This window comes from Canis lupus, chromosome 32 (genome assembly GCF_048164855.1).
Source record: "Canis lupus baileyi chromosome 32, mCanLup2.hap1, whole genome shotgun sequence".
Classification (NCBI taxonomy): Eukaryota; Metazoa; Chordata; class Mammalia; order Carnivora; family Canidae; genus Canis; species Canis lupus.
The window spans coordinates 9,209,105-9,234,464 of record NC_132869.1 but is presented as its reverse complement, the minus strand read 5'-3'; the positions used below and the strand labels follow the sequence as shown (position 1 = coordinate 9,234,464).

General features: G+C 36.0%; 2 protein-coding genes across 2 annotated transcripts in view; one reads left to right on the top strand and one right to left on the bottom strand.

Moving 5' to 3' along the window:
* RASGRP1 (RAS guanyl releasing protein 1) overlaps window positions 1-10,029 on the top strand; it is a 77,314-nt gene extending 67,285 nt beyond the window's left edge. The window contains 3 exon segments of the mRNA XM_072808367.1: window positions 5-390; window positions 7,480-7,583; window positions 7,585-10,029. Of these exon segments, the coding sequence (XP_072664468.1) occupies window positions 5-390; window positions 7,480-7,583; window positions 7,585-7,609 (515 nt within the window). The 3' untranslated portion in view covers window positions 7,610-10,029.
* Window positions 10,030-11,663: 1,634 nt separating this feature from the next.
* FAM98B (family with sequence similarity 98 member B) overlaps window positions 11,664-25,360 on the bottom strand; it is a 36,977-nt gene continuing 23,280 nt past the window's right edge. Inside the window, exons 7-8 of the mRNA XM_072808368.1 lie at window positions 15,739-15,906; window positions 11,664-13,685 (exon numbers count right to left, since the gene is read on the bottom strand). Of these exons, the coding sequence (XP_072664469.1) occupies window positions 13,308-13,685; window positions 15,739-15,906 (546 nt within the window). The 3' untranslated portion in view covers window positions 11,664-13,307. The remainder of the gene's footprint in view (window positions 13,686-15,738; window positions 15,907-25,360) is intronic.

Below are 25,360 nucleotides of genomic sequence, written 5' to 3'. Positions count from 1 at the left end.
ACAGTACCTGAGGAAGGACCTTTCACATTCCCTAATGGGGAGGCTGTAGAACACAGTGAGGAAAGTAAAGATCGGACCATCATGCTCATGGGAGTGTCCTCACAGAAGATTTCAGTTCGGCTGAAGAGGACTGTCGCCCATAAGGCCACCCAGACGGAATCATTGCCTTGGCTTGGCAGTGAGGGTCCTTCTGGTCCCTTTCTACTGTCTTCCCCAAGGAAGACAGCCCAGGATACTCTGTATGTGCTTCCCAGTCCCACATCTCCATGCCCCAGCCCCGTCTTGGTCAGAAAGCGAGCTTTTGTCAAGTGGGAGAATAAAGAATCCCTCATAAAATCAAAGGAGGATCTCCGTCATCTCAGACTCCCAACCTACCAAGAGCTGGAACAGGTACTTTCCTTTTCTTTTTCAGACTCTGAGAGAAGTGGGGCTAAACCAGGGAAGAACATGTGAGCGAAAGATTCTGACCAGGTTGAAAGGAAAGGCTTCTGGCTTTCTTTCAAATCTGTGGCAGCGATGTCTCACGTTACATGGGTAGAACAAGATATACTGGGCTCCCTGTTGCCATAGAGGGACCATTTCAAAGTCTGTTCACAATGGGCTCCTTGAAAAAAAAAAGTTTCTACTGATCAGCTTTACCATGCTGACACCCTTTTTTCTAAATGAGACTTCAACACATCAGAGAATGTGCTGATCTTCTATATACATTAGACAGTATATGGCAGATGCACAGCTGAATATAATCTATAAACTGATAAACAGCTCCTGGTAGAGTTAAGTTTACAATGTCCTAATTATAAGGTGCCTCACAGAAGCATTATAAAAGGTAAAGTTTACTGAGAAGGAAGAACGGGAGTTTGGGAACATGGTTCCACAAGGTTAGAGAATTTGAAAAAAGGCATAATGAGAGAAGATGTTAAGAAAGGAAAAAAGACAAAGCCAGTTGCCCAAACACTCAATCCTGTAGAGCCAATTACTAATGTACTTTTTTGTTTAGAATACAGGGCTCAGGGTGAGGGCTGGCTTAGATGGCTTCCTACCAATGATACGTAACTTAAATCGTTTTAGAAATAGGGAATGTGTTTTTGGAGGCCTGGCAATACAAATACAAAACTAACATCCATCTAGCTAAAATTCCTTACATAGCGAAATTGCCCAAAAGGGCCTCAGAATTCTCTGCCTTGTTCTCAGTGTTGTACCTTCCCTGTCATACCCACAGAAACTAAATTCATGTGACACTCTTGGCTTGGTGTCTGGAACAAAGAACATAATATTAGGAGGATCATATGAAAAAATAACATTTTCTGGATGAAAGGTATTCTCTTGCTCACAGGGTTTTTAAGAATCCAGTCAATCAGGTGGCCAGATGTGGGTTACGCCAAAGCCCTTCTCTTTAGCAGTAGAAACTGCCAAAAGCAACTTACAAGCACTCTGGTTTTGGGGACACAGATTTTGTGATTCTAATCCCAGATACTTTTTAAACTAGCTGTTAAACTCTGCCTTACTTGGTCTGCTGTAAAATACAGGGTCGGGATTTCAAGCTATGGTTTGCCTTTAGATCATGAATAATTATCACATAACATTTACCTACCACATAGCTATCTAGATAATTTCCATCGAGAAACAATTCATTGTATCCAAACTACCCAGAAACTGCCTATACTTGCAGGGAGGGAGTAATCAATACGTATAATGTAAGAACTTGGGTTCATAGAGGACTAGAGACATCATCATGGCAAGAGGAGTTGTATCTTTCGACTCTCCCCTCGTATTTACAACAAACATTGTAGAGCACAGGCACATACAAATCTCCTGGGCATGCAAAGTAGGTGGCTGGGCCTCAGATCCAAGGAAGTTTGGTGAGCTGCTCCACTCCATCTTGCCACAATCAGGCAAGAGCAACAGTGGCAAGGACAAACCAGGTCAGGCATGAAAGGAAGGTACAGAAGTTATGGGCGTCCCACCAGTCAGTGCACCATGGGAGTGGAGTGAGACGGAGGAGGTTTGGGGGCAGAAGCTTAGGAGAAAGGAGTCAGCCTCCCTCCCCAGGATGACACCGCAATGCACCAGGCTTCCTTCCTCACAGAGGAACGAGGCAGGTAAGAATAGCACAGGGCACTGGAGGAACACATTCAGCAGGTCTGCCCAACGGACCTCTGGGAGGACCCCGACTCAAGGATTCCCCCGTATCATCCCATAAGGCCGTCCACCTCTGCCGCCAGCACTCTGTACACCAGCTTTTTAAACGTACACTCCCAAGTGTAGCACCAGAGCCAGCTTAGGTAAAAAGAAACCCAAAACTTCAGCTATAGTATGTGGCCATCTTATGAAAAACAAAAGGACTTTAACTGCCAATTTACCCAATTGTAACAGTCAAAATAAACAATTAAGAAAGGTGTGTGCTACTTCAAATAGGATGACAGAGGCATGCTATAGGAAACTCAAGGTAATATGGTATCACAAAAAAAGTAATTCCAGCAACGAAACTCAAAGGCATGGAGTATTGGGATCTAACTGATAAAGAATTCATAATAGCTGTTATGAATTCATGAGATTCAACAAGCTGCAAGACAACATACGTAATTGAATGAACTAAGGAATAAAATTAATGAACAGAAGTTCTTTGCCAAAAAGACAAATTTTTAAAGAACCAGATAAATTCTGGAGCTGAAGAATTCAATGAGCTGAAAGCTCATTAGGAAATAAAGCAAGGAAAGAACTAGCAACTTAGAGGACAGGGATTTAGAAATGATTGAGAAGAGGCTAGAGAACAAAGATTTTAAATAAAGTAAAGAAACCCTACAAGAGCTATCATATGAGAAAGATATAGAAGGAAAATTAGAGAAATAATAGCTGAGAATTTCCCAAACCTGGAGAAGAAATTGGTAAATACAAGTCCAAGAAGCTAACAGACCACCCAATTTTAATGCAACTGTCAAAAGTCACTGATAAAGGATCTTAAAACCTGGGGGGGGGGGGGGGGGGGCGGGAAAGAAACCTATAAAGGAACCTCATTAGCTATCAGGTTTCTCAGCAGAAACTTTACAGGGTAAGAGAAAGTAAAATGACAAAGTGTAAAAAGACAAAAACTGCCAGCCAAGAATACTTCATCCAGTAGTCACCTTTCAAATAAAGGCTTTCTCAGACTGAAAACTGAAAGTGCTCACCACCACTAGACCCTGCCTTGCAAGAAATGCTGAAAGTAGTCTTCAAGCTGAAATGAAAGGATGCTAATTAGTGACATAAAAGCAAATGAAAGTACACCATACTTCAACAATGATGAGAAGCAGAATCAGAAAACTGTAACTATATTAGAATGGTGTATTCAACCTCTTAATTATAGGATAAAGGCCTAAGGAAAACAGCATTAAAGATAACTGTAGCTACTATAATTTTTCAGTGAATTCACAGCATAAAGATAAACTATGACATCAAAAATATAAAAGGGAAGAAATGTAAGAGTGGATAGATAGCACTTTCTCTTTGCTCACCTATAAAATGTCAAGATAAAAAGGGATGTTCTAATTATGAGATGTTTTATGTGTAGGCCACATGGTAATCACAAAGCAAAAAGAAAGGAATCTTGCCACTTGCAACGACATGGAAGGAACTAAAGAATATCATGCTAAGTGAAATAAGTTAGAGAAGGACAAATACCTTATGATTTCACTCGTGGAATTTAAGAAACAAAACAGATGAACATAGGGGAAGGGAAGGAAAAATAAGAGGAAAACAGAGAGGGAGGCAAACCATTAAAGACTCTCAACTACAGGGAACAAACAGGGTTGCTGGAGGGGAGATGGGGTAATGGGTGATGGGCATTAAGAAGGGCAACTGAGGGATGCCTGGGTGGCTCAGCAGTTGAGTGTCTGCCTCAGTAGTTGAGCTCAAGGCATGATCCTGGAGTCCTGGGATGGAGTCCCACATCAGGTTCCCTGGAGGGAGCCTGCTTCTCCCTCTGCCTATGTCTCTGCCTCTCTCTGTGTATCTCATGAATGATAAAATCTTAAAAAAGAAAAAAAAAAAAAAAAGGAGGGCACTTGATTTAATGAGAACTGGGTGTTGTATGCAACTGATGATGCTAAATTCTACCTCTGAAAATAATAATACAATGTATTAAATTGAATTTATATAAAAAATTTTAAATGCTCAAAATCATACTTTACAAAAGTAAACAGAACAAAGGGAAAAAGAAAATGGAGATACAAAACAACCAGAAGGCAAATAAAATGGCTGTAGTAAGTCCTTACATAACAACAGTCACTCTATAAATGGATTGGTTTCACCAATCAAGAGGCACAGCCTGGCTAGATAAAAAAAATAAGACCCAATTCTATGCTGCCCACAGGAAACTCATTTCAGCTCTAACGAGTCACATATTGGCTCAAAGTAAACGGATGGAAGAGGATATTCCATGCAAATAGAAACCAAGAGAAAAACGGGGCCTAGCCATACTTCTATCAAACAAAATAGAATTCAAGCAAAAAATAACAAGAAACAAAGGTCATAAGATAATCAATACATCAACAAGCTATAACAGGTCTAATAATATATATGCACCCAACACTGGGCTTCAATGGTGAAATCTGAACATTCAAAGAATTAACACCAATTCTTCTCAAAATTCTCCAAAAATTGGGGAGAGAATACTTACAAAATTATTCTATGAGAAGAGCATTATTACCCTGATACCAGAGCCAGATTAGGACACAACAAAACTATAGACCAATGCTGCTAATGAATACAAATGCAAACATTTTCGACAATATATTATCAAACTAAATTCAGGAACTCATAAAAAGGATTTTACACCAAGACCAACTGGAATTTATCCCTTGGATGCAACAAGCACAGGTCAACATACACAAATTAATAAATGTAACTTATCACATTAGTAAAATGAAAGATAAAAAGAAATCATAGGATCATCTCAATAGAGGCAGAAAAGGCATTTGACAAAGTACAACACCCTTTCATGATTTAAAAAAAATAAAAAGGCATACTAGGTATAGAAGGAACATATCTCCACATAGGAAGAGCCCAAAATGATAAACCCATTAACTAACATACTAGTGAAAAAAAAGTTAAAGCTTTTTCTCTAAGATCAGAAACAAGCCACAAGGAGGCGGACTCTCACCACTCTTATCCAACATACTACTAGAAATCTTAGCTAAAGCAATTAAGCAAGACAAAGAAATAAACAGCATCCAAATCAGGAAAGAGGTAAAAGTATCACTCTTTGCGGACGATAATGGGTCTGTATATATAAAATTACCAAAACAACTGAAAAAGTGAACTAATCAAAAATTTCAGTGTAATTGCAGGCTACGAAATCAACATACAGAAATCAGCTGCATTTCTACATGCTAAGGATGAAATATTGGAAAAAAGAGAACTATTCTATTCACAATAGCACCAAAAGCAATGAAATACTTCAGAATACATTTAACCAAGGAAGTGTAAGAGCCGAAAACAAGACTTTGCTGAAAGAAACTGAAGACACAAATGGGAAGATATCCCATGTTCATGATCAGAAGAACTATTAAAATGTCCATACTACCCAAAACCATCTACAGATTTAATGCAATCACTACTAAAATACCAATGGCATTCTTCACAGAAATAGAAAAAACAATTCTAAAATTTGTATGGAACTACAAAAGAACAAAGCTGGAGATATCATACTTCCTGACTTCAAACTAGACTCAAAGCTACAGTAATAAAATCAGTACAGTACTGGCATAAAAACTAACACAGACGAATGGAAGAACAAGGAGAGACCACAATTACACCTTACGTATAGAGCGAGTTAATATTTAATAAGGGCACCAAGAGCACCTAAGGGGGAAAAGGATAGTCTGTCTCTTCAACAGACACTACCTCAAACCTAAAAGCTTTTGCACAGCAAAAGCATTAACAAAATGAAAAGGCAATAGAGAATGGGAGAAAATTTTTGCAAACCATTAATTTGATAAAGGGTTGATATTCAATTTATATAAAGAATTCACACAACCCAATAACAACAGTTCTTTTAGTTTAGAAGAACCAAAGAGACATTTTCTAAAGAATACATACAAATGGCCAAGAAGTACATAAAAAGATGCTCAATATCACTCATCATCAAGGAAATGTAAATCAAAACACAAGCTATCAAGTCACACTTGTTAGAATGACTACCATCAAGAAAACAAAATACCAAGTGCTTGCAAAGATGTGAAGAGAACCCTCTTGACCTGTTGCTGAGAATGTAAATTAGAGCAGCCACTATGGAACACTATGGAATTTGTAGAGGTTCCTCAAATATTAAAAGTAGAACTATCATATTATCCAGCAATTTCACTTCTGGGTACTTATCTGAAGAACACAAAAATACTAACTAAATACTAACACAAAAAGATACATACACCCTCATGTTTACTGCATTATTTATAATAGCCAAGAGACAAAACAACCTAAGTGTCCATACCTCATCAATGTCCATACCACAGTAAAAATGTCCATACCGTGGAGTATCATTCAGCCATGAGAAGGGAATTTGCAGCAACATGGATGGGCCTTGAGCACATTATGCTAAGTAGAGAAGTGATAAGTATTGTATAACATCACTTATACATGGAATTTTAAAAAGCCACACTTGTAAAACCAGATTAAAATGGTGGTTACCAGGGGAACCTGGGAACCAGGGAAGAATAGGGGGTACAGATGGTGTTTAAGGGTACAAACTTAAAACAACTGGTAAATAAGCCTGAAAGATATAATGCATAGTACAATGAATACGGACAATAATCCTGTACTATAATCCTCAAACCTGCTGAGTCCAGAACTTAAATTATTCCAGTTATTAAAAAGGATAATACTGTAATGAAAGGTACTGATTGTCTTTATAATGGCAGTATTACAACCTATCAAATTAACATGTTGTACACCTTAAATTTATACAATGTCATAGGTCAAATATAATTCAATTTTTAAAACTCAGAAGACTGGAAATCAACTGCCACAGAGAATTGGATAATTAAATCCCAGTTTAGGGGGTAGAATAAAATTCTTTATCAAAGGAGTCCATTAGTTTTCAGTGATTTGGAGAAAAAAAACTTAAACTATAATATTTTGTATGACAGTACTGAGTCACTGTTTTCATACCTCAGACCTAACCAGAGACTCCATTTCTGCTAAGTTTAGATCTCCCACTATGCAGCATCCGCAGGTTTTATTATCCATGTCTTGTCTGGGAATGGTTTATTCCACCTGCTAGCCACCTTTAATTCAATAACAAAAACTAATTGCTGTTTGCACATGCTTACTTGGTATTTAACTTGTTATTTTCTATTCAGAGCAAAATAACTGTCTTGAAAATAGTTTTTAATTCTCAGCCACAGTGAATAGAAAATGCCAATCAAGTGTAGTACTTCCAATGTTGTAACTGATTTGCTATTCATTGCTGCTTTATTAACATGCCTCATTCTCCTTTCCCTTTAGGAAATAAATACCCTGAAAGCAGATAATGATGCTCTGAAGATCCAACTGAAATATGCACAGAAGAAAATAGAAACCCTCCAACTTGCAAGAAGCAATCATGTCTTAGATGGAACAAGGTGACTGTTCTTAGCCCAGAAACTGAAGGAGTACAATGTGTCAAGTCTATCAGAGGTCTCTTAAATAAAACCAGTAACACAAACCCCTGGGGAATCTTTGAGTGTCCAGCTATTTAAAAAGGGTACTTTAAAAGAGAAAAGCAAGTCATTCTTTTTTTTTTTTTTTTTTTTTACTTGAAAGACTCCTAGTCAGTTGAATCAAAGGGTAGGAAAGCTAAAGAATGCAAAAATTTTTCCCATTCATACCAAACTTTTTCTTCCCCCCGGGAATAACACCAACAGCTTGATAAAAACATGACTACAGATTTCCGATAAGGTTGGTTCTCCTATGTGGCCTGTGTAGCTACTTCTTCCTTAGAACTAAAATCCCTGGAAAATCTTTTTGCTTCCTTCTGTGGGTATTCTGTGAACTGAGGGGTTTGTTTTGTTCCATCCAAAGCTTGCTCACAATGGAAAGATATATTCTAAAAATAGATTTACTTCCTCTATCTTCCAGCCTTCTTTTCGAATCTGGTTCCCACTTCACTACCTCAGATCTCATCAGTTACATTTTTCCCCACTCCTTCCTCACTAGGCTCATATTCACATGAGGATATCTACCCTAGGAATACACTTCTGAAGATGAAGCCACAGAATGGGGGAGGGGGCACGGGGTAAGTGACCAAGACATTATGTAATTACAGGTCAACTCAGTTTTAGTCTTACCGTTGTTAAGTACGCAAATGAAACATCTGGAAACATAGCTAATACCACCTCATACGCAAATGGCCAGGTACCTTAAAAAAAAAAAAACCCTACAAACATGATGTTTGTCCTTCTATATCTATATTGGATAGAATTAGGAATTTATGGCTTTTTGATAAGAGTCTATTTAACTTTTCATGTGCCATCTTTATCCTTTTTTTTTTTTTTGAAGTAACTATTTTGAACTGAATTTGTGCTATACTGTCTTCACTATTAATATTATTTAGAAATAAGCTAACTGGATCAGAGGCTTCAATAAGACCTGAGAGTGTGTATATGTGTATATATCATGTATATACAATATCAAGTATGCATGTGACTTGGAATTTTGTTTCCTCCTTCATAAAATGTGGAAGTGAATTAAACAACTCTGTCATTTACACAAATCCACAAATATAAAGCTCAGTTTGTTACAAGATAAATTGCTTACAATGTAAACTGTACTATTTAGCAAAATCACAATTAAGAGTCCTATGAGTTTTCTATTAATGAAAGTTAATGATAAATGGGCTCATTTAGTTGTCTGGGCAACTGTTTACAAACTCTCGATCTGTAAAATTTATCAGACTCTTGATTTCTCTAAAAAGTTCATGAAATTTTCTTTTTGAGGGGAACTTACCTTCTATGCTTAGAAAGCTTGGTACCAAGCGGATCTGAAATTCATACACAAGTTGACCAATTGCTAAGAACATAATCTCCACAATTAAAGTTCGAAACCTAAAGCCAGCAATACCAAATCTTAATCAGAATACAAAGTATATATACAGTGTAACTTCCTTGGAGGATTCAGACCATTTAAGAAGTTTCTTTGATGAAGACCAGTTCCTATTTGCATACTGTTAGTGACAAAGCTAGTAAGTAGCTTTCCGTTAGTGTTTTAAAGAATTGCTTTACACAAAAATTTACCCGAATTCCAAACTCAGAAATCTCCATAGCAGGCTGCTTTGGTCCATCACCAGGTGAAGCACTTTGTCCATATAATGTAAGTAACAAACATTAATTTCTGATAATCTTTAAAATTCACATTCTTCATTATTATTCTCTCCCTCTGATATAGACCAAAGGTGGTACAGCTCAATTTCTTCATAAGCATAGTCACATAACACGAATTTTTTCATTCTCCTTCCCTCCATCCAAAATAGAGATCCCAAGTTAATTCTTGTGTACATAATCTGTAATCCTAGAATTCCAAAGGTTAGAGCTCCTTAATCAGTCAAAGTAATATGGCTGGAGGGTCTCAAGCATTCCAGAACTTACCACTGAAATGGATAGGAAGCAGTTTTGTTATAAGTTTTTACAGTCCAGCAAGGGCCAAAGAAGAATAGTATGTTAAATAATATTATTTGCACTGAACTACATGGGATTAGAATCTATAGAAATAATATTTCTGGAAACTTTTGGTTTGTCAAGCAAGCCTAGACTCGAAATAAGTTTGAGCACCTATTTATCTGTCAAAACAAGGACAAATCTTGTTTTGTCAACAGCAACGTCATTTCTCATTTTCTTTGGTAATTAACTTGCCTTTTTACTGACCATTTGTGAATTTCTGTCTAAAGGATGTATAATGTAAAAGAACTGCAAGGAAAAAACAAGTGTACAGATTGTAAAGGTTTTTTTTTTTTTTTGATATCTAATGTAAGTTTTCTTTGTGTAATATTTGTATGATAAAAAAATTCAGATCCCTACCACATAGCTGTGTTGTTTCTTCTAGTTATGAATATGTAGAAGCTTCTCTTGAATTTTTACTACAATCCACAGCTGACACCACTCCCCCTATTCTATTAACTGGGTTTTCCTGGAAGGAAAAGGAAAAAATTACTCGGTGTAAGTTTTTCTAAACCTTTTTATAACTTGAAGTAACAGTACAGAAATATTCAACCTTTTCCTATCTTATTGCATAAGGACTTACAGTGGTCCCCAAATACTGTCTATAAATACTTAACAATGAAGGAGATAGATTTGAGGTGGTCCTTTCTCTGTGGCTTTTGTCTTTAATTCCATAGTTCTAAGAAAACTAGCAAGTAAAGAACAACTTTGGAGTTGTCCATGAAATTGGTAGAGGATAGTTCTAATATAGACCCCACCCCCCCAGAGCAATTCATTTGTGTTCATGATTAGAGTGATTAAGAGATGGTCAGGACTTTCCCTTAACTGCCAGCCAACTTTTGTTTAACCAGACCAATGAATAGTGGGGTAAATTCCACTACAGGATGTATTCTGTTATATTTGGATGTGGGTATATTTATCATTTTGGCAATTCTTAATACTTCTTACAAAATAAGTCACATTGACAACCTGATTCTGAAGAGATTAAACTGCCTCCTTTCTTCCATCCCCCGTTTCTCTACTGTGTGTCCTTATAAGGCATATATAGTCTCGTTGCTCAGAACATTCCCTGGTCACACATCTTTTCTGGGTTATTGTACCTTCTTTTGACATAAAATGGATGGGGATACATATTCTTTACATGGTACAGATGAGAGATTCCTTACTTTAATCCAGAATCTCTCAGTAAGGTCTTGTGTTTAGATGCTATAAGATACCAAAGACTAGACCAAGGCAGGGAAGAAAAAAGGGGGGGGGGGGAGGATAAATGAGGTAATAGGGAAAAATGAAATTGAGAACCAGGCAAAAAGGAATGAAGAGGAGGTCCATAAAAAGGTTTAGACTGTAGGAAGCAGTGAAGTACCATTCATCATACTCTACATTTGTACCACAATCAATTTATAACACATTTTCAAATTATGGCTATTGATACCAAAACCCCACACTGCCTACTGCTAGTCTAGATATTGCTCAGCACACTCTTCTACCAAAGAAATTTTTACTTAAAAAAAGAGTATCATGAAAATCCTACCTTCCGGGGAAGAATAAGATGTTAGGGTCTAAATCATCCTGCTTTTCATTCAAGTGAAATTTATAAGAATGTGTAAATAGAAGTGATTTCAGGAGCCAGTGATAAAATTGGACAAGATTTAAAGTGAGCAGGGGCACCTTGGGTGGCTCAGTGGCTGAGCGTCTGCCTTCAGCTCAGGTCATGATCCCAGGGTCCTGGGATCAAGTCCCACAATCGGGCTCCCTGCAAGGAGCCTGCTTCTCCCTCTGCCTGTGTTTCTGCCTCCCTCTGTGTGTGTGTCATGAATAAATAAATAAAAAGATTTAAAGTGAGCACAATACTCAAGAGCACTCCTATGAAAATACAAGGAAATCTTACAGAAATGGACAAATTAATGTTTCTGCCATTGTTTGCCATAAACCTTTAGTGATAAAAAGTTGAAGGTAGTTATAAACCCCTTTTAAGTCAGTGGTCTTACTCCAGTAGTCTTTGATTACATATTTTTAGAAATTATTTATTTTTCAGAGTTCATAGCTATTGAAAAAAATGTTTTAATTATGGAAAGCCTTTTTTCCCAACTATCACAAATGAAATTAAGTATCTTCATTAAATATAAACACATTTTTAAATTCTATTTTACAAATAACCTAAAGTATGTTTCCCTATCCTGAACAAACTTCTTTGAAGCGTTAGCTTGAAAACTACATGGCAAAGACTGCAGTATACACAATATTTACTTTTAAAGTTTTAACATTGTTTTAGATTTCAGTTCAGGGTTTACTGTAAAGCAAACAACACAACAACAATGACACTGCCAAATATCAAATATGATGTGTCCACTGATAATCAGCTTTCTAGCTGCTGAATTTGCTAGATCACAGAAAGTTGTTACGTACAGGTGTCAACCAGGAGCCCACACTAGGATACACATTTTACAGTGGGAATGAAAAAATATATGTGACTCTCTTATCTAACTCTCTATACTAAGAGGAAAATGCATTACTTAGCCCACTTCTTAAACCATTCACAACAAGCCCTCAAATTGCACTTGTAGTTAGATCTTTATGAAACAATCTGAGAAGAGTACAAGTGTCATATTCCTCATTTGATAAATGAGGACAAATCAATCCTTGAGAGCTATGGTCATTTCAGCCCACAGCACCTCTGGGCTAATGCCATGATTCAAATTCACAACTCTATCCCAAACCTTTTACTTCCTCCAACCACCAAACTACATGTAACCATTCCCTGTTTCCAAAATCTAGCTATGAATCAGAATTTCCAAGGGATGCCCCAATTCTACCTCCGATGGACTGAAACTGGAAATTACTGTCCTAATCCTGGGCAATACAGCTTAATCTGCTTTTTGATATCCAAACACCTAAAGTGATGGCACAAATGATGAAGAGACCAGTTTAAATGAGTATTTTTCACATCACCATGTAAAATTATTATTTGTCCTCATCCCTTTAGAGTAATTCTGACCTCATTCTTTAATTTTGCTTTGTTAAACAAAATCAGATTTCAAATCCACTTGGAAAATAAATATACATAGCAAAAAATAGGCTTGAGCTTCAATTAATGAACTTTAACAGAATCCTGGTCAGAGGACTTGCCTCCTATAAAAAAACAAACAAGTCATGACAACTACCTATCAGATCAGTTCCGTTCCCTATTTCATGAAGTATAATTATCAAATACAAAACACAGCCACAGGAATACAGATGAGACAATAGTCTATATTCCTTTCCATAACAAGTGGGATAATTTGTGTTTCAAACCTGAATAAAATACAGGTAACAATCTAAATTCAATCATGACAATAAAATACTTTCCATTTTCCAAGTCTGATGGTAATAAATATTTACATTTTTAAAAATAATTTTTGCTCATTTTTTGTTTTAAAAAGACATGCTCAAGAATACACAGAATATGGAAAAATCATCACTTTGCCTAAGAGATCAAATGGTAGTATAAAACAATGCTCTCACATATTAACCCAATTCAAGAATGTTATCAGGGAATCTAACATGGTGTTTACTTCAGAGATGACATTCCAAGTATGTTATTTACAACACTACACCTAATGTCTCTGCCAAGAAGTAAGCACTGCTATCTAATTTTGGTAGTTTTTAATATCTTCTATATCCACCACCACCTCCTCCATATGGATCTCCATAACCTCTTCCACCATAGCCTCCTCTTCCACCATAGCCCCCTCCTCTTCCACCATAATCTCCCCTCCCACCATAATCTCCTCTGCCTTGAAAACCTCCTCCTCTACCTCCCCCTCCCCCACTTCCTCCCCACCCTCCTCCTCCTCCACTACCACCACCACCGCCGCCTCCCCAACCACCTCTTCCACCCCCACCACCTCCTCGACCACCCCCACCACCCCAACCACCCCTTCCGCCCCCTTCTTGTCTCTTTTGCCAAGGGGGCATTTCAGGGGGTGGTGGTTCAATTTCATTTGGCCGTCCTCCTCGGTCAGGCACCCTTCCCATCAGCACCTGTGTGAAGAAACACTGTCTTTCAGTTTCTAATATATTTAGAAATTACAATTTACATAAAGAATTCAACTGATATTGAACTTACTGTTCTAATAAAGAAATAGAAGCCAAATATTTAAGGACATGAAAGTATGAGACATGCAATACAAATTAATACTGAAAATATAAATGTGTTGTATGACAAATTCCTCACAACATGGAATTGTTTTAAAACAATATGGGGAATATTACTGAGACTTAAGGGCTTGTTAATTTTCTCTTGTTTAAATTTGTTTACCAAATTCTGTAACAAATGCAGTACTTACCAAACTAAAATATTTTTAGCAGAACATTTTCAGTATACATAAACTATATTCATTAACTTCGTATCTATTTATACAACTCTAGACTTCCCATTACCATTCACTTGGTCATGGATTATCCAATAAAAGACTATATTCCTAAACATGTGTTATTTTAACAAAGTATGAAGTATATATGGTAACACTTGAATATGAGATGTTAAAGATGAATATAATGATTATAATCCATGGTATCACTCTAGAGATACAAGGATTCTCAATGAACTATTCCTTTCTTATGAAACTTAAGCCCACTAACATTCAGTAATGATACTATATAATTGTACAAAAAATAAAGTCTTGATAGGCTCTCTTTACCATGCTTTACAATACTTGAAGGATAAGCCAAGGAGGAGTTTAAGTTCCCAGCCTGCTGTAAAAAGGAGCTACTTTATATATATCCATAAACACAGACAATGGTGAGGAAGGAAGCTAGACTAGCTTCCTGCTAGTCTCTTTCAGGAAAGAAGGTAACTGCCACAACAAAAATGACCTACAAATCAGATGGGTTCTACTTCCATTGATCCTCTAATCAAAACCATGTTTTAGTAATTTACATCGTAAATTAAAGACAAAAAGTACAACATCCTCCTTACTGTGGGGCAATGTTTGAAGAATGCATTCTTTTAAAGTCACCAATAATGTCCTAATTACCAAATGCAAAAAGCAGCCTTTTTGGTTGTTATTTTCATTGGCCTCTCCACCAAATAAATATGCTATGCTGCTACTCCAAGAACTGATTAAGACTGCTTTCAAAGAGACTATAAGTTATAAATTTGAAAAGAGATGGGCAATATCATTTTAAAAAGTAGAACTCTTAATCTGGCAAGACCAGATCATAACCTGATATAAGATACTAAATAATGTATTTTTAGACAGAATACTTTCCAAAGATAGAGGAGGTTGATCTAAAATGGAAGAGGAAGGAACAAACACTGGTGACTAACAGCAATAATTAACAAGTTGACTTTATGTACAATCATCCCTCTACCAAGATATACTGACTGTATCAAGGACACTGTTTTCATGAGTGAGTAACAATGTTTTAAAATTGCCAAAATCTCTTCTGACTTTTTGCTCTTTTGTGATAAAGTCTGTCATAAAGTGCTCTAAATATAGAACACATGCCAGTAAAACTGATAAATCTAAATTACTGCTATTGCTATTGTAAAAGATTCAGTCTCTTTGAGCTTATTTAAAAGCAGTGTTGGAGAAATGAATCCATACTCTTAATCAGAAAATGGAATCTCCAAAAGATTCAGTAAACTTGCCCGAGGTGATTCATCCATGTAAATGATAGAGCTAGGATGTGAATCCAGATCTACAGGTCTCCAAAGCATGTACTTGTTTTACACCAAGGATATAAGGAATCTGTCACTACTTGAAACAACTACCACAGGATTTTACTGACAAAAATTATAAATACATTCCTGGAAAGAAGGCAAATAATTCTTGCTAAAGCCACTGATAAAAAATTCTTAATTCCTCTAATTCAAATAAAACTGTAGTTTGATTTATGAATACAGAAATTCAAATAAACACACACACACACACACACACAAAACACATAACAGCCTGGATGAACTGAAATACTTTGACCACTCTCTTTTCTAGTTTACCGGATTGTAAGAGAAAAATGGATTAAAATCTGTAAAAACATCAAATGAAGAGATTATAAATTCTTTCTCCACTGTACTGAAAGAAAAACCAACCTTATTAATGGCACACACTGTCTTCTCTCGGCTGGAGCCACTACTTGTTCTAATGATCTTAGACAGATCTTCACGTGCAGCAAGTAAATGTGCCAGTGTAATTGTTGTCTTGGGCGATAAAGCATAACGCTTAGGCTGGTAAATTCTTGCTATGTCATCTGTTTTTACCTAAATAACAAAAGTTAGGGGTTAAAGGAGCCAAAGAACATTTCAGTGAAAGAACAATGGCAATCATAATCTTCAGAAAGAAAAAAAAAGATAATGTATAAGCAAAGAAACAGAAAACAGCAAAACATTTAAATATCTCATCATTTGTATGCAGAATGAAAAAAAAGAGACCAACAGATGCCAAAAGAATACATAACTACAAATAACAAGTCATTTAAAATAATATAAAAAGATTCCATCAATATTAGCTAATAAAATATCTAAAACAAGCTTTAACCAAAAACACATATAGGACCTTTAAGAAGGAAACATTATTAGTAAATCCTATAAAAACAAAAGCAAAATTTGAAGGAATCAAGAGAAATGCCAAGTTTCTGGATAGGGACACGTAGTATTCTTATTTTTCCCCCAAATTAATTTACAGATTTATTTTAATCCTACTGGAATGGTTTTTGAGGAGATGGAGTAAAGGAAAAAAAAAAAAAAAAAAAGGAATCTAAAGTTAATCCAGAAGCTAAATATGTAATTTTGACTAAAAGAATTTTGAAAAGAGTTCTACCAGATATTACTATATTACTATGTAATATGAAATCATCATCACTGTTTTAACAGCTAACATTCCTTAAGTACTTATTAAATGTGACAGGACACTATCCATTTAATCAGTTCTTTAATCCTTAGAACATCTTTTTTAGAGTGGTTGCTTTTATCATCTCCTTTGGAAGATAAAGAAATGAGACCTGGAAAGTTTAAATAGTTTCCCTAAATACACAAAGTCCCAGTTTTGCCTACCTACTAATAAAAGTCTAGCTGACCTCTAGGCACATGTACAGATAATGATATACTATCCTATTTCAGTCTAATTAAATGGAACTTGGAGGAAAAAATATACTAATGAAACAAAATGGGCAATTAAGATTCAGAGCTTCAGGTAGCCCTGGTGGCGCAGCGGTTTAGCGCCACCTGCAGCCCAGGGCGTGATCCTGGAGACCCGGGATCCAGTCCCACATCGGGCTCCCTGCATGGTGCCTGCTTCTCCCTCTGCCTGTGTCTCTGCCTCTCTCTCTAGCTGTGTCTCTATAAATAAATAAAATCTTAAAAAAAAAAGATTCAGAGCTTCATAAGTATATGAATGCAATACATGACAATATCAAACACCAGTGAGAAATGGAGGTGGGGAGTAAAAAAAAAAAAAAGGATGTATTAATTTTTTTTGGATGTATTAATTTTTAAATGATGTTGGAATAAACGGCTATTTATAAGAAAATGAACAATAATAAGGCATAATAGAGTTCACTGTTTAAGGTTTTATTTTAAATTGAACATTTTAACTATAAAGATAAAAATTTCCATATATCAAAAACATAAAACAAAATTTTAAAAACTTGGTGAAAATAGTTTCTACAAATAAAGCAACTAGATAACTTCCTTGCTATATAAAAAGCTCAATGAAAAGGAAAACAGGAAGACTCTAAGATGAAAAAAGACAAAAAGAAATTTCGAAACAAGAGGAAATTCAAATGACTAATAAGCCTATGAAAAAAAGCTGAATTTTACCAATAATGAAAATATACAACTTAAAACAATTTAGTCTTTTTTAACCATCAAGTTAGCAATAAAATTGTCAATATTCTAAATATTAAGGAAGCTAAAGTGAGGACAAAATTTTATTTACCCTACTGGTAGAAGTTTAAATTCATATAAACTTTGCAGAAAACAATTTGGCCATGGGAATCAGAACATTAAGAGTCATAACCTTAAGTCATAACCTTTGACACAGCAAATTTCCACTTAGGAATCCACCATAATACACTTTGAAATGTATAAATAAAAAATACATATATTAATTAATATTCCTAGTGGTTGTTAATACAGGAAGAAATGTCTAAAGAAATTATGGTATCATTATAGGATAAAATATAATGCAGGCATAAAAGGGATACTGAAAAGATTATATCAAAAACAATGGATGAAGCTTGAAAGCCTTAGGCTAAGAAGCCATACATAAAAAAGCCACATATTGTATGATTACACTTACATGAACTGTCAAAATAGCCAAAATGACAGAAAGAGATCATAGTAGCTGCCAGAGAAAGAAGGTAGGGAGTACTGGGAATGACTGCTGATGGGCACATGTTTCTTTTTAGGGTGAAAGAAAGGTTCTGGAACTTTACTAGTCAGTAGTAATGGTTACAAAAATATAGTGAATATACTAAAAACCACTGAATGGTATACTTTAAGATGGTGAATTTTATCTCAAAAAAATTAAAAACTAATTTTATAAAGAATATTAAAATAAAACTTTTAGAGGTATGAGATAATGATCACAATACAATCAGTGAAAAAACCAAACTATAAAATTATACTCACTCCTAGCTCAATACTAGCAAAATAATAAATCAGATTAACTATACTAACATTTATAATCTTTCTGAAGGGCAACTCTCTAGAGTTGCATCTGGAGTATGCATCGAAAACATTAAAATCTATTTACACATATTATTTCATGAAGAAATTCCATTTTAGGAATATATCACAGACATAAACAAAAATTTAGCTGCTGAAGATTTCATTAAAGGGTAAGACAAGATTAAAGAAAATCTCAATATCAATTGAATATACCTATATGATAAAATATTCTGCAAAGAGTTTAAATGCTGTAGAACAATATTTTATAAGTCATTCAACAATCTCAGATACATGAAATGGGGGGGTAAATGATAACGATATATTCAATTTAATAGGGAAACTCAGGGTACAATTGCATGTATTCATATAATCAATTGAACAGGATCAAATGAAAGGACAAAACTGCCCTAAAAATAGCCTATAAGAATTTTTAGACATCATCCAGACTAAGGAATAAAGAATAAAACACAACCTCCTTGACCTAAAACATGATGAAAAAAGATGAAGATCAGAAGATAAATATTAAGGTATTTCTTAAAGGTGTATTTTCTCAAATTCCCTAAGTTTTAAGGCTAGTAAAGAGTCAACATGTCCATACATCCACTCCATTCTGAATGTTCAAAGAAAACCACGTACCAAAACTCATTTTGGATTTCTGTATAAATTTAAGATCAATAGTGAAAACATCCTAAGTTACTATGTTAAGACATTTGTAATGCACTACATTTCACAACTTTCCTTATATTCTCAAATTCCTTTTTCTCACTGAAAGTCTATCAGGTTAAGAAGCACCTGGGTGGCTCAGTCAATTAAGTATCTGCCTTCACCTGAGGTCACGATCTTGGGGTCCTTGGGATCAAGCCTCACATAGGGCTCCTGCCTCTCTCTTTCTCTCTGGTCCTCCACCACACCCCGACTTGTGCTTTCTCTCAAATAATCTTTATTATTTTTTTAAGTAGATAATTTTTAAAGATTTTACTTACTTGTTAGAGACACAGAAGGGAGAGATACAGGCTGAGGATGAAGAAGCCGGATTTGGGATTTGATCCCCAGACCTGGTATCATGCCCTGAGCAGAAGGCAGATGCTCAACCACTGAGCCACCCAGGGGTACTTAAATAAATAATCTTAAAAAAAAATTCAATCAGGTTAAACTGGAGACCCAATACATAAACCAACCCTACTCAGTTTCAGAGGCCAAAAGAATTGTTACTTCCCAAACAACTGAACTTTATTCCATTTCTTGAGATCCCCAATCATGTCATCTATTACTTCTTTAGTAACTCATAGCTCTTAGAGTATCTGGGTTCCTTGCATACAACAGTCACTCCAATGACCTGGACACACACACACACACACACACACACACACACACACACACCTCAAGTTTAACCTGATGCACATGGAGAATACAAACAGGCTTACCCCATCTGAGAAGCTGATTAGTATCACGGATATAAGAATCTTCTGAAAATATTCTATATCTGATCATATAGGGTACTGAACTATTCATCCAGAACCAGGTATATCATAATGCCTGATACATAGAGGTGCTGAGTAAATGTTTATTAAAAGAAAATACATGAATGACAGTCTACAACTCTGCCTTACAGCTATTCTATTACTATGCTAAAAATTTTTTCTCAGAAAAGGGTTCTGACAGTGGCCTAAGAGGATCCTGAATTCACTTCCTCCTGTGGTCAAAACAAATAGATAGGGGGATCCCTGGGTGGCGCAGCAGTTTAGCACCTGCCTTTGGCCCAGGGCGCGATCCTGGAGACCCGGGATCGAATCCCACGTCGGGCTCCCGGTGCATGGAGCCTGCTTCTCCCTCTGCCTATGTCTCTGCCTCTCTCTCTCTCTCTCTCTCTGTGTGACTATCATAAATAAATAAAAAAAAAAGAAAACAAAAAACAAACAAAAAAAAAAACCAAATAGATAGCTACATGAGGAATAATCTCCTCAGAAAAAGCCCTGAAAACTGAATGAACAGAGACTCCACAAGAAGGAACTAAGAGGCAGCATCAAGAGGAGTAGGAGTGGCAGAGGCCTCTTCTCACCAAAGGTGAGAGGACACCTGGCACACCAGGCATGGCAATGCAATTAGGAAAGAATCTCAAAAATGGAATTTCTCCCTGAGGAGTAAAGGGCTGGAACTCAACACCAGGAACTCCAACCCTTATATCCTGCACAAAAGAGATGAGCCCCCAAAACGCCAGACTTTGAAAACAGATTATATCTAGGAAAACAATAGAGCTACAGGCAACAGAATACCTTTTCTTAAAGGACTCACTGGTCTCAGGACTCAGTGATAAAATGCAAGTTGGAAAAGTACCCAAACCATAGGTAAACCATAGTGTCCACTCACTACACTAGTCCTGGGGTGTCTGCCACAGAGGCAAGCAGCTGCTGAGATATACTTTAGAGATGGAAACAGTGTTGGGTGACATTTTAGAGACCACATTCTACTTTGCTAGTGCTGATACTTGCAGGCAGCATCTTTAAACTCTCAATCTAACCTGCTAACGCTGGCAGTGTTCCACTGAGAGCCTCACTCACTGCAGAGTCCCATAATAGGGAGGCATACACAGCTTACACAAAAAAATGACCCATGAGCATGTGGCTCTGGCAATCAGGAGGGATTTGCACTTCTGGACCCTCCAGGACATCTCTTACACAAAGCCACCCCTTTAAGACTAGGACAGGTAGCCAATTTGCCTAATGCATAGACACAAAGAGACAAAATGAGGAAACAGAGAAATATAATCTAAATGAAAGAACAAAACACAACCTCAGAAAAAGACCTTAATGAAACAGCAGTTATCTATCTAAAACAGTTTAAAGTAATGAGCATAAAGGTGCTCACTGAACTCAGGAGAACAATGGATGAAGTGAAAACTTTAACAGTGTAAAATAGTACCAACCAGAGCTAAAACACACAATAAATGAAATAAAAAGCATATTGGATGATTAAGAACAGAGAGTGACCTGGAAGACAAGGTAGCGGAAATCACCTGATCAGAACACCCGGTGCAGCCTGGGTGGCTTAGCACTGCCTTCAGCCCAGGGCGTGATCCTGGAGACCCAGGATCAAGTCCTGCGTCAGGCTCCCTGCATGAAGCCTGCTTCTACCTCTGCCTGTGTCTCTGCCTCTCTCTCTTTCTCTTTCTTTCTCTCTCTGTGTGTCTCATGAATAAATAAATAAAATCTTTAAAAAATAAAAAGAAAAGCAAGGACAGTTTAAGGGACCTCCAAGACATCAAATATACTAATATTTGCATTATAAGGATCCCAGAAGGAAAAAAGAGAAAAAAAGAGGCAAAAACTTATTTGAAAAAATAATGGCTATGAACTTCCCTAACCTAGGAAAGGAAACAGATAACCAGATCCAGGAAGCAAAGAGAGCCCCGAAGAGATCCATAACACAACGCACTGATAATTAACATATCGAAAGTTAAAAAAGGAGAGAATCTTAAAGACAACAACAACAACAAAAAAAAAACTAGTTATATATAAGTCTATCAGCTGATTCTTTTAGCAAAAATCTTGTAGGCCAGAAGGGAGTGACACGGTCTATTCAATGTGCTGAAAAGAAAAATCACAACTAAGAATATCCAACAAGGTTATCATTCAGAATTGACAGGGAAGTAAGAGTTTCCCAGACAAGCAATGGAGTTCATCAACACTAAAAAGATAAGAAATGTTAAAAAGATTCTTTAAGCAGAAATGAAAGACCATGGCTAGAAATTAGAAAATATATATGTATGGAGAAAAAACTCTCATTGGTAAAGGCAATTATATAATAAACACTTATAAAAACTGGTATGAAGGCTAAAAGACAAAAGTATTAAATCAACTATAACTAAAATAATTAGTTATGGGATACATAAAATAAAATGATATAATGTATGATACCAGAAACATACAATGTTGGTGGGAGTGGGAAGTAAAACTGCAGTGCTCCTAGTAGGTGTTCATCAACTCATTCTAAGTGACCATCAACTTAAAATAGACCATTAAATACACAGGTTGTTATATATAAGACTCCTACTAATCACAACCAAAACCCTATGATACACAAAAAATAAAGTGAATAGAAGCCAAACATAACACTATAGAAAGGCATCAAACTACAAGGAAAGAGAGCAAGGCAAGAAGATATGACAGGGAAGAACTACAAAAATAAACAGAAAACAATTAACAAAATGGCAACTAAGTACACACCTATCAATAATTACTTTAAATATTAATGAAATAAATTCTCTAACCAAAAGACACAGGGTGGCTGAATAGATACAAGAACAAGACTCATTTATATGCTACAAGAGACTCACTACAGATCTAAAGATAGAATGGATGGTGAGTAATGGAATAAAAAAAGATATTCTATTCAAATGGAAATGGAAAGAAAGCTGGATACCCATCCTTATATTAGACAAAACAAAGACCATAACAAAAGATAAACAGGTATTACACGATGAAAAAAGGGTCAATCAACAAAAGGATATAACACTTGTAAATATTTATGTACCCAACATAGGAGCATCTAGATAACATAAAGCAAAATATTGACAGACATAAAAGAAGTTAATATAATAATAGTGGGGAATTTTAACACCACACTTACAACTATGGATAGATCATCCAAACAGAAAAATCAAAAAGGAAACACTGGCCCTAAACAACACATCAGACCAAATGGACTTAAAAAATATATACAGAACATTCCATACAAAAGCAGAATACACATTCTTTTCAAATGTATGTGGAACATTCCCCAGGACAGACCAGATGTTAGGCCACAAAACAAGTCTCAAAAAATTTAAGAAGAATGAAATCATCCCATGCATCACTTCCAGTGACAACAGCACAAAACTAGAAATCCATTACGAGAAGCCAACTGGAAAAAATAAACAAGTGGAAACTAAATAACATGTATTAAACAACCAATGAGTCAATGAAGAAATCAAAGAGAAAATTTTAAAATACTGAGACGAGGGCACCTGGGTGGCTCAGTTGGTTAAGTGTCTGCCTTCAGCTTAGGTTATGATGCCAAGGCTCTGGGATTGAGCTCTACATCAGGTTCTCTGCTCAGCAGAGAGTCGGCTTCTCCTTTTCTCTCTCCCTGCTTGTGCTTGCATTTTCTCTCTCAATAAATAAATAAAATCTTAAAAAAAAATAGAGATGATGAAAATGGAAATACAACACTCCAAAATCTATGGGATACAACAAAAGCAGTTCTAAGAGGAAAGCAATACAGGCTTATCTCAAAAAACAAGACAATCCTCAAATAATCTACACCTAAAGGAACTAGAAAAAGAACAAAGCCCAAAGTTGACAGAAGGAAAGAAATAATAAAGATCAAAACAGGGCAGCCCGGGTGGCTCAGCGGTTTAGCACCACCTTTGGCCCAAGGTGTGATCCTGGGGTCCCAGGATCGAGTCCCACGTCGGGCTCCCCACATGGAGCCTGCTCCTTCCTCTGCCTGTGTCTCTGCCTCTGTCTCTGTGTCTGTCATGAATAAATAAATAAAATCTTAAAAAATAATAAAGATCAAAACAGAAATGCACTAGAGACTAAAAAAAATATAGAAAATATCAATGAAACAACTGATTCTCTGAAGATAAAATTGATAAAGCTTTAGCCAAATTCATCCACAAAAAAAAAGAGCTGAAACAAGGAGAATTAGAGAAATTGCAATCAATACCACCAAAATACGAAGGATAAGAGATTATCATTGAACAATTACATGCCAATAAGACACTTATAATAAATCCCAAGAAACATACAATCTTTCAAGACTGAAATCCTGAAGAAATAGAAAATCTGAATAGGGGATGCCTGCGTGGCTCAGCAGTTAAGCGCATCTGCCTTTGGCTCAGGTCGTGATCCTGGAGTCCTGGGATCAAGTCCCACATCAGGCTCCCTGAATGGAGCCTGCTTCTCCCTCTGCCTTGTGTCTCTGCCCCTCTCTCTGTGTCTCTCATGAATAAATAAATAAAATACTTTAAAAAAAAAAAGAAAATCTGAATAGGATTATTAGCAATGAAATTCAATCAGTCATTAAAATACTCCCAACAAAAAAAAGTCCAGAACCAGAGTTTCACAGCTAAGTTCTACCAAACATGTAAAGAGTTAATAGCTATCTTTCTCAAATTATCCCATAAAATTGAAGAAGATGAAATGTTTCCATACTCATTTGAAAAGGCCACCACTACTCTGAAAGCAAAGACAGTAACAAAAATAAATTACAGGCCAATATCTCTGATAAACATAGATGCAAAACTCAACAAACGATTAGCAAAACAAATTCAATACATTAAAAAGATTATACACCATAATCACGTGGGATTTATTCCACATATAAAAGATGTTTTAACATCTGCAATCAAATGTGAAACACATTAACGAAATGAAAGATAAAAGTCACATGATCGATCATTTCAATAGATGCAGAAAAAATATCTAACAGAATTCAACATCCATTAATGATAAAAACTCAACAAAGTAGATCACATACCTCAACATAATAAAAGCCATATATGACAAACCTATTGTAAACATCACACTCAACAGTGAAAAGCTGGAAGTTTTTCCTCTAAGATCAGGAACAAAACAAGGATGCCTACTCTTGCCACTTAACACAGTACTGGAAGTCCTAGCCACAGAGATTAGGCTAGGGGAAAAAAAGGTTTCCAAACTGAAAAGAAAAAGCAAAACTGTCATGTGTAGATGACATGATACTATATACAGAAAACCCTAAAAGACTCCACTAAAAAAACTATTAAAACGAACACATGAATTCAGTAAAGTTGCAGGATACAAAATTAATATACAGAAATCTGTTGTTTCTATATACTAATAACAAACTATCTGAAAGAGCTATTAAGAAAACAATTCCATTTACAACTGCATTAAAAAAAAAAAAAAAAAAAACCTAGGAATAATTTTGCCACAGAGGGGAAAAACCTGTACACTGAAAATTATAAGACACTGATGAAAGAACCTCAAGGCAACACAAATAAGTGGAAAGATATGCCATGCTC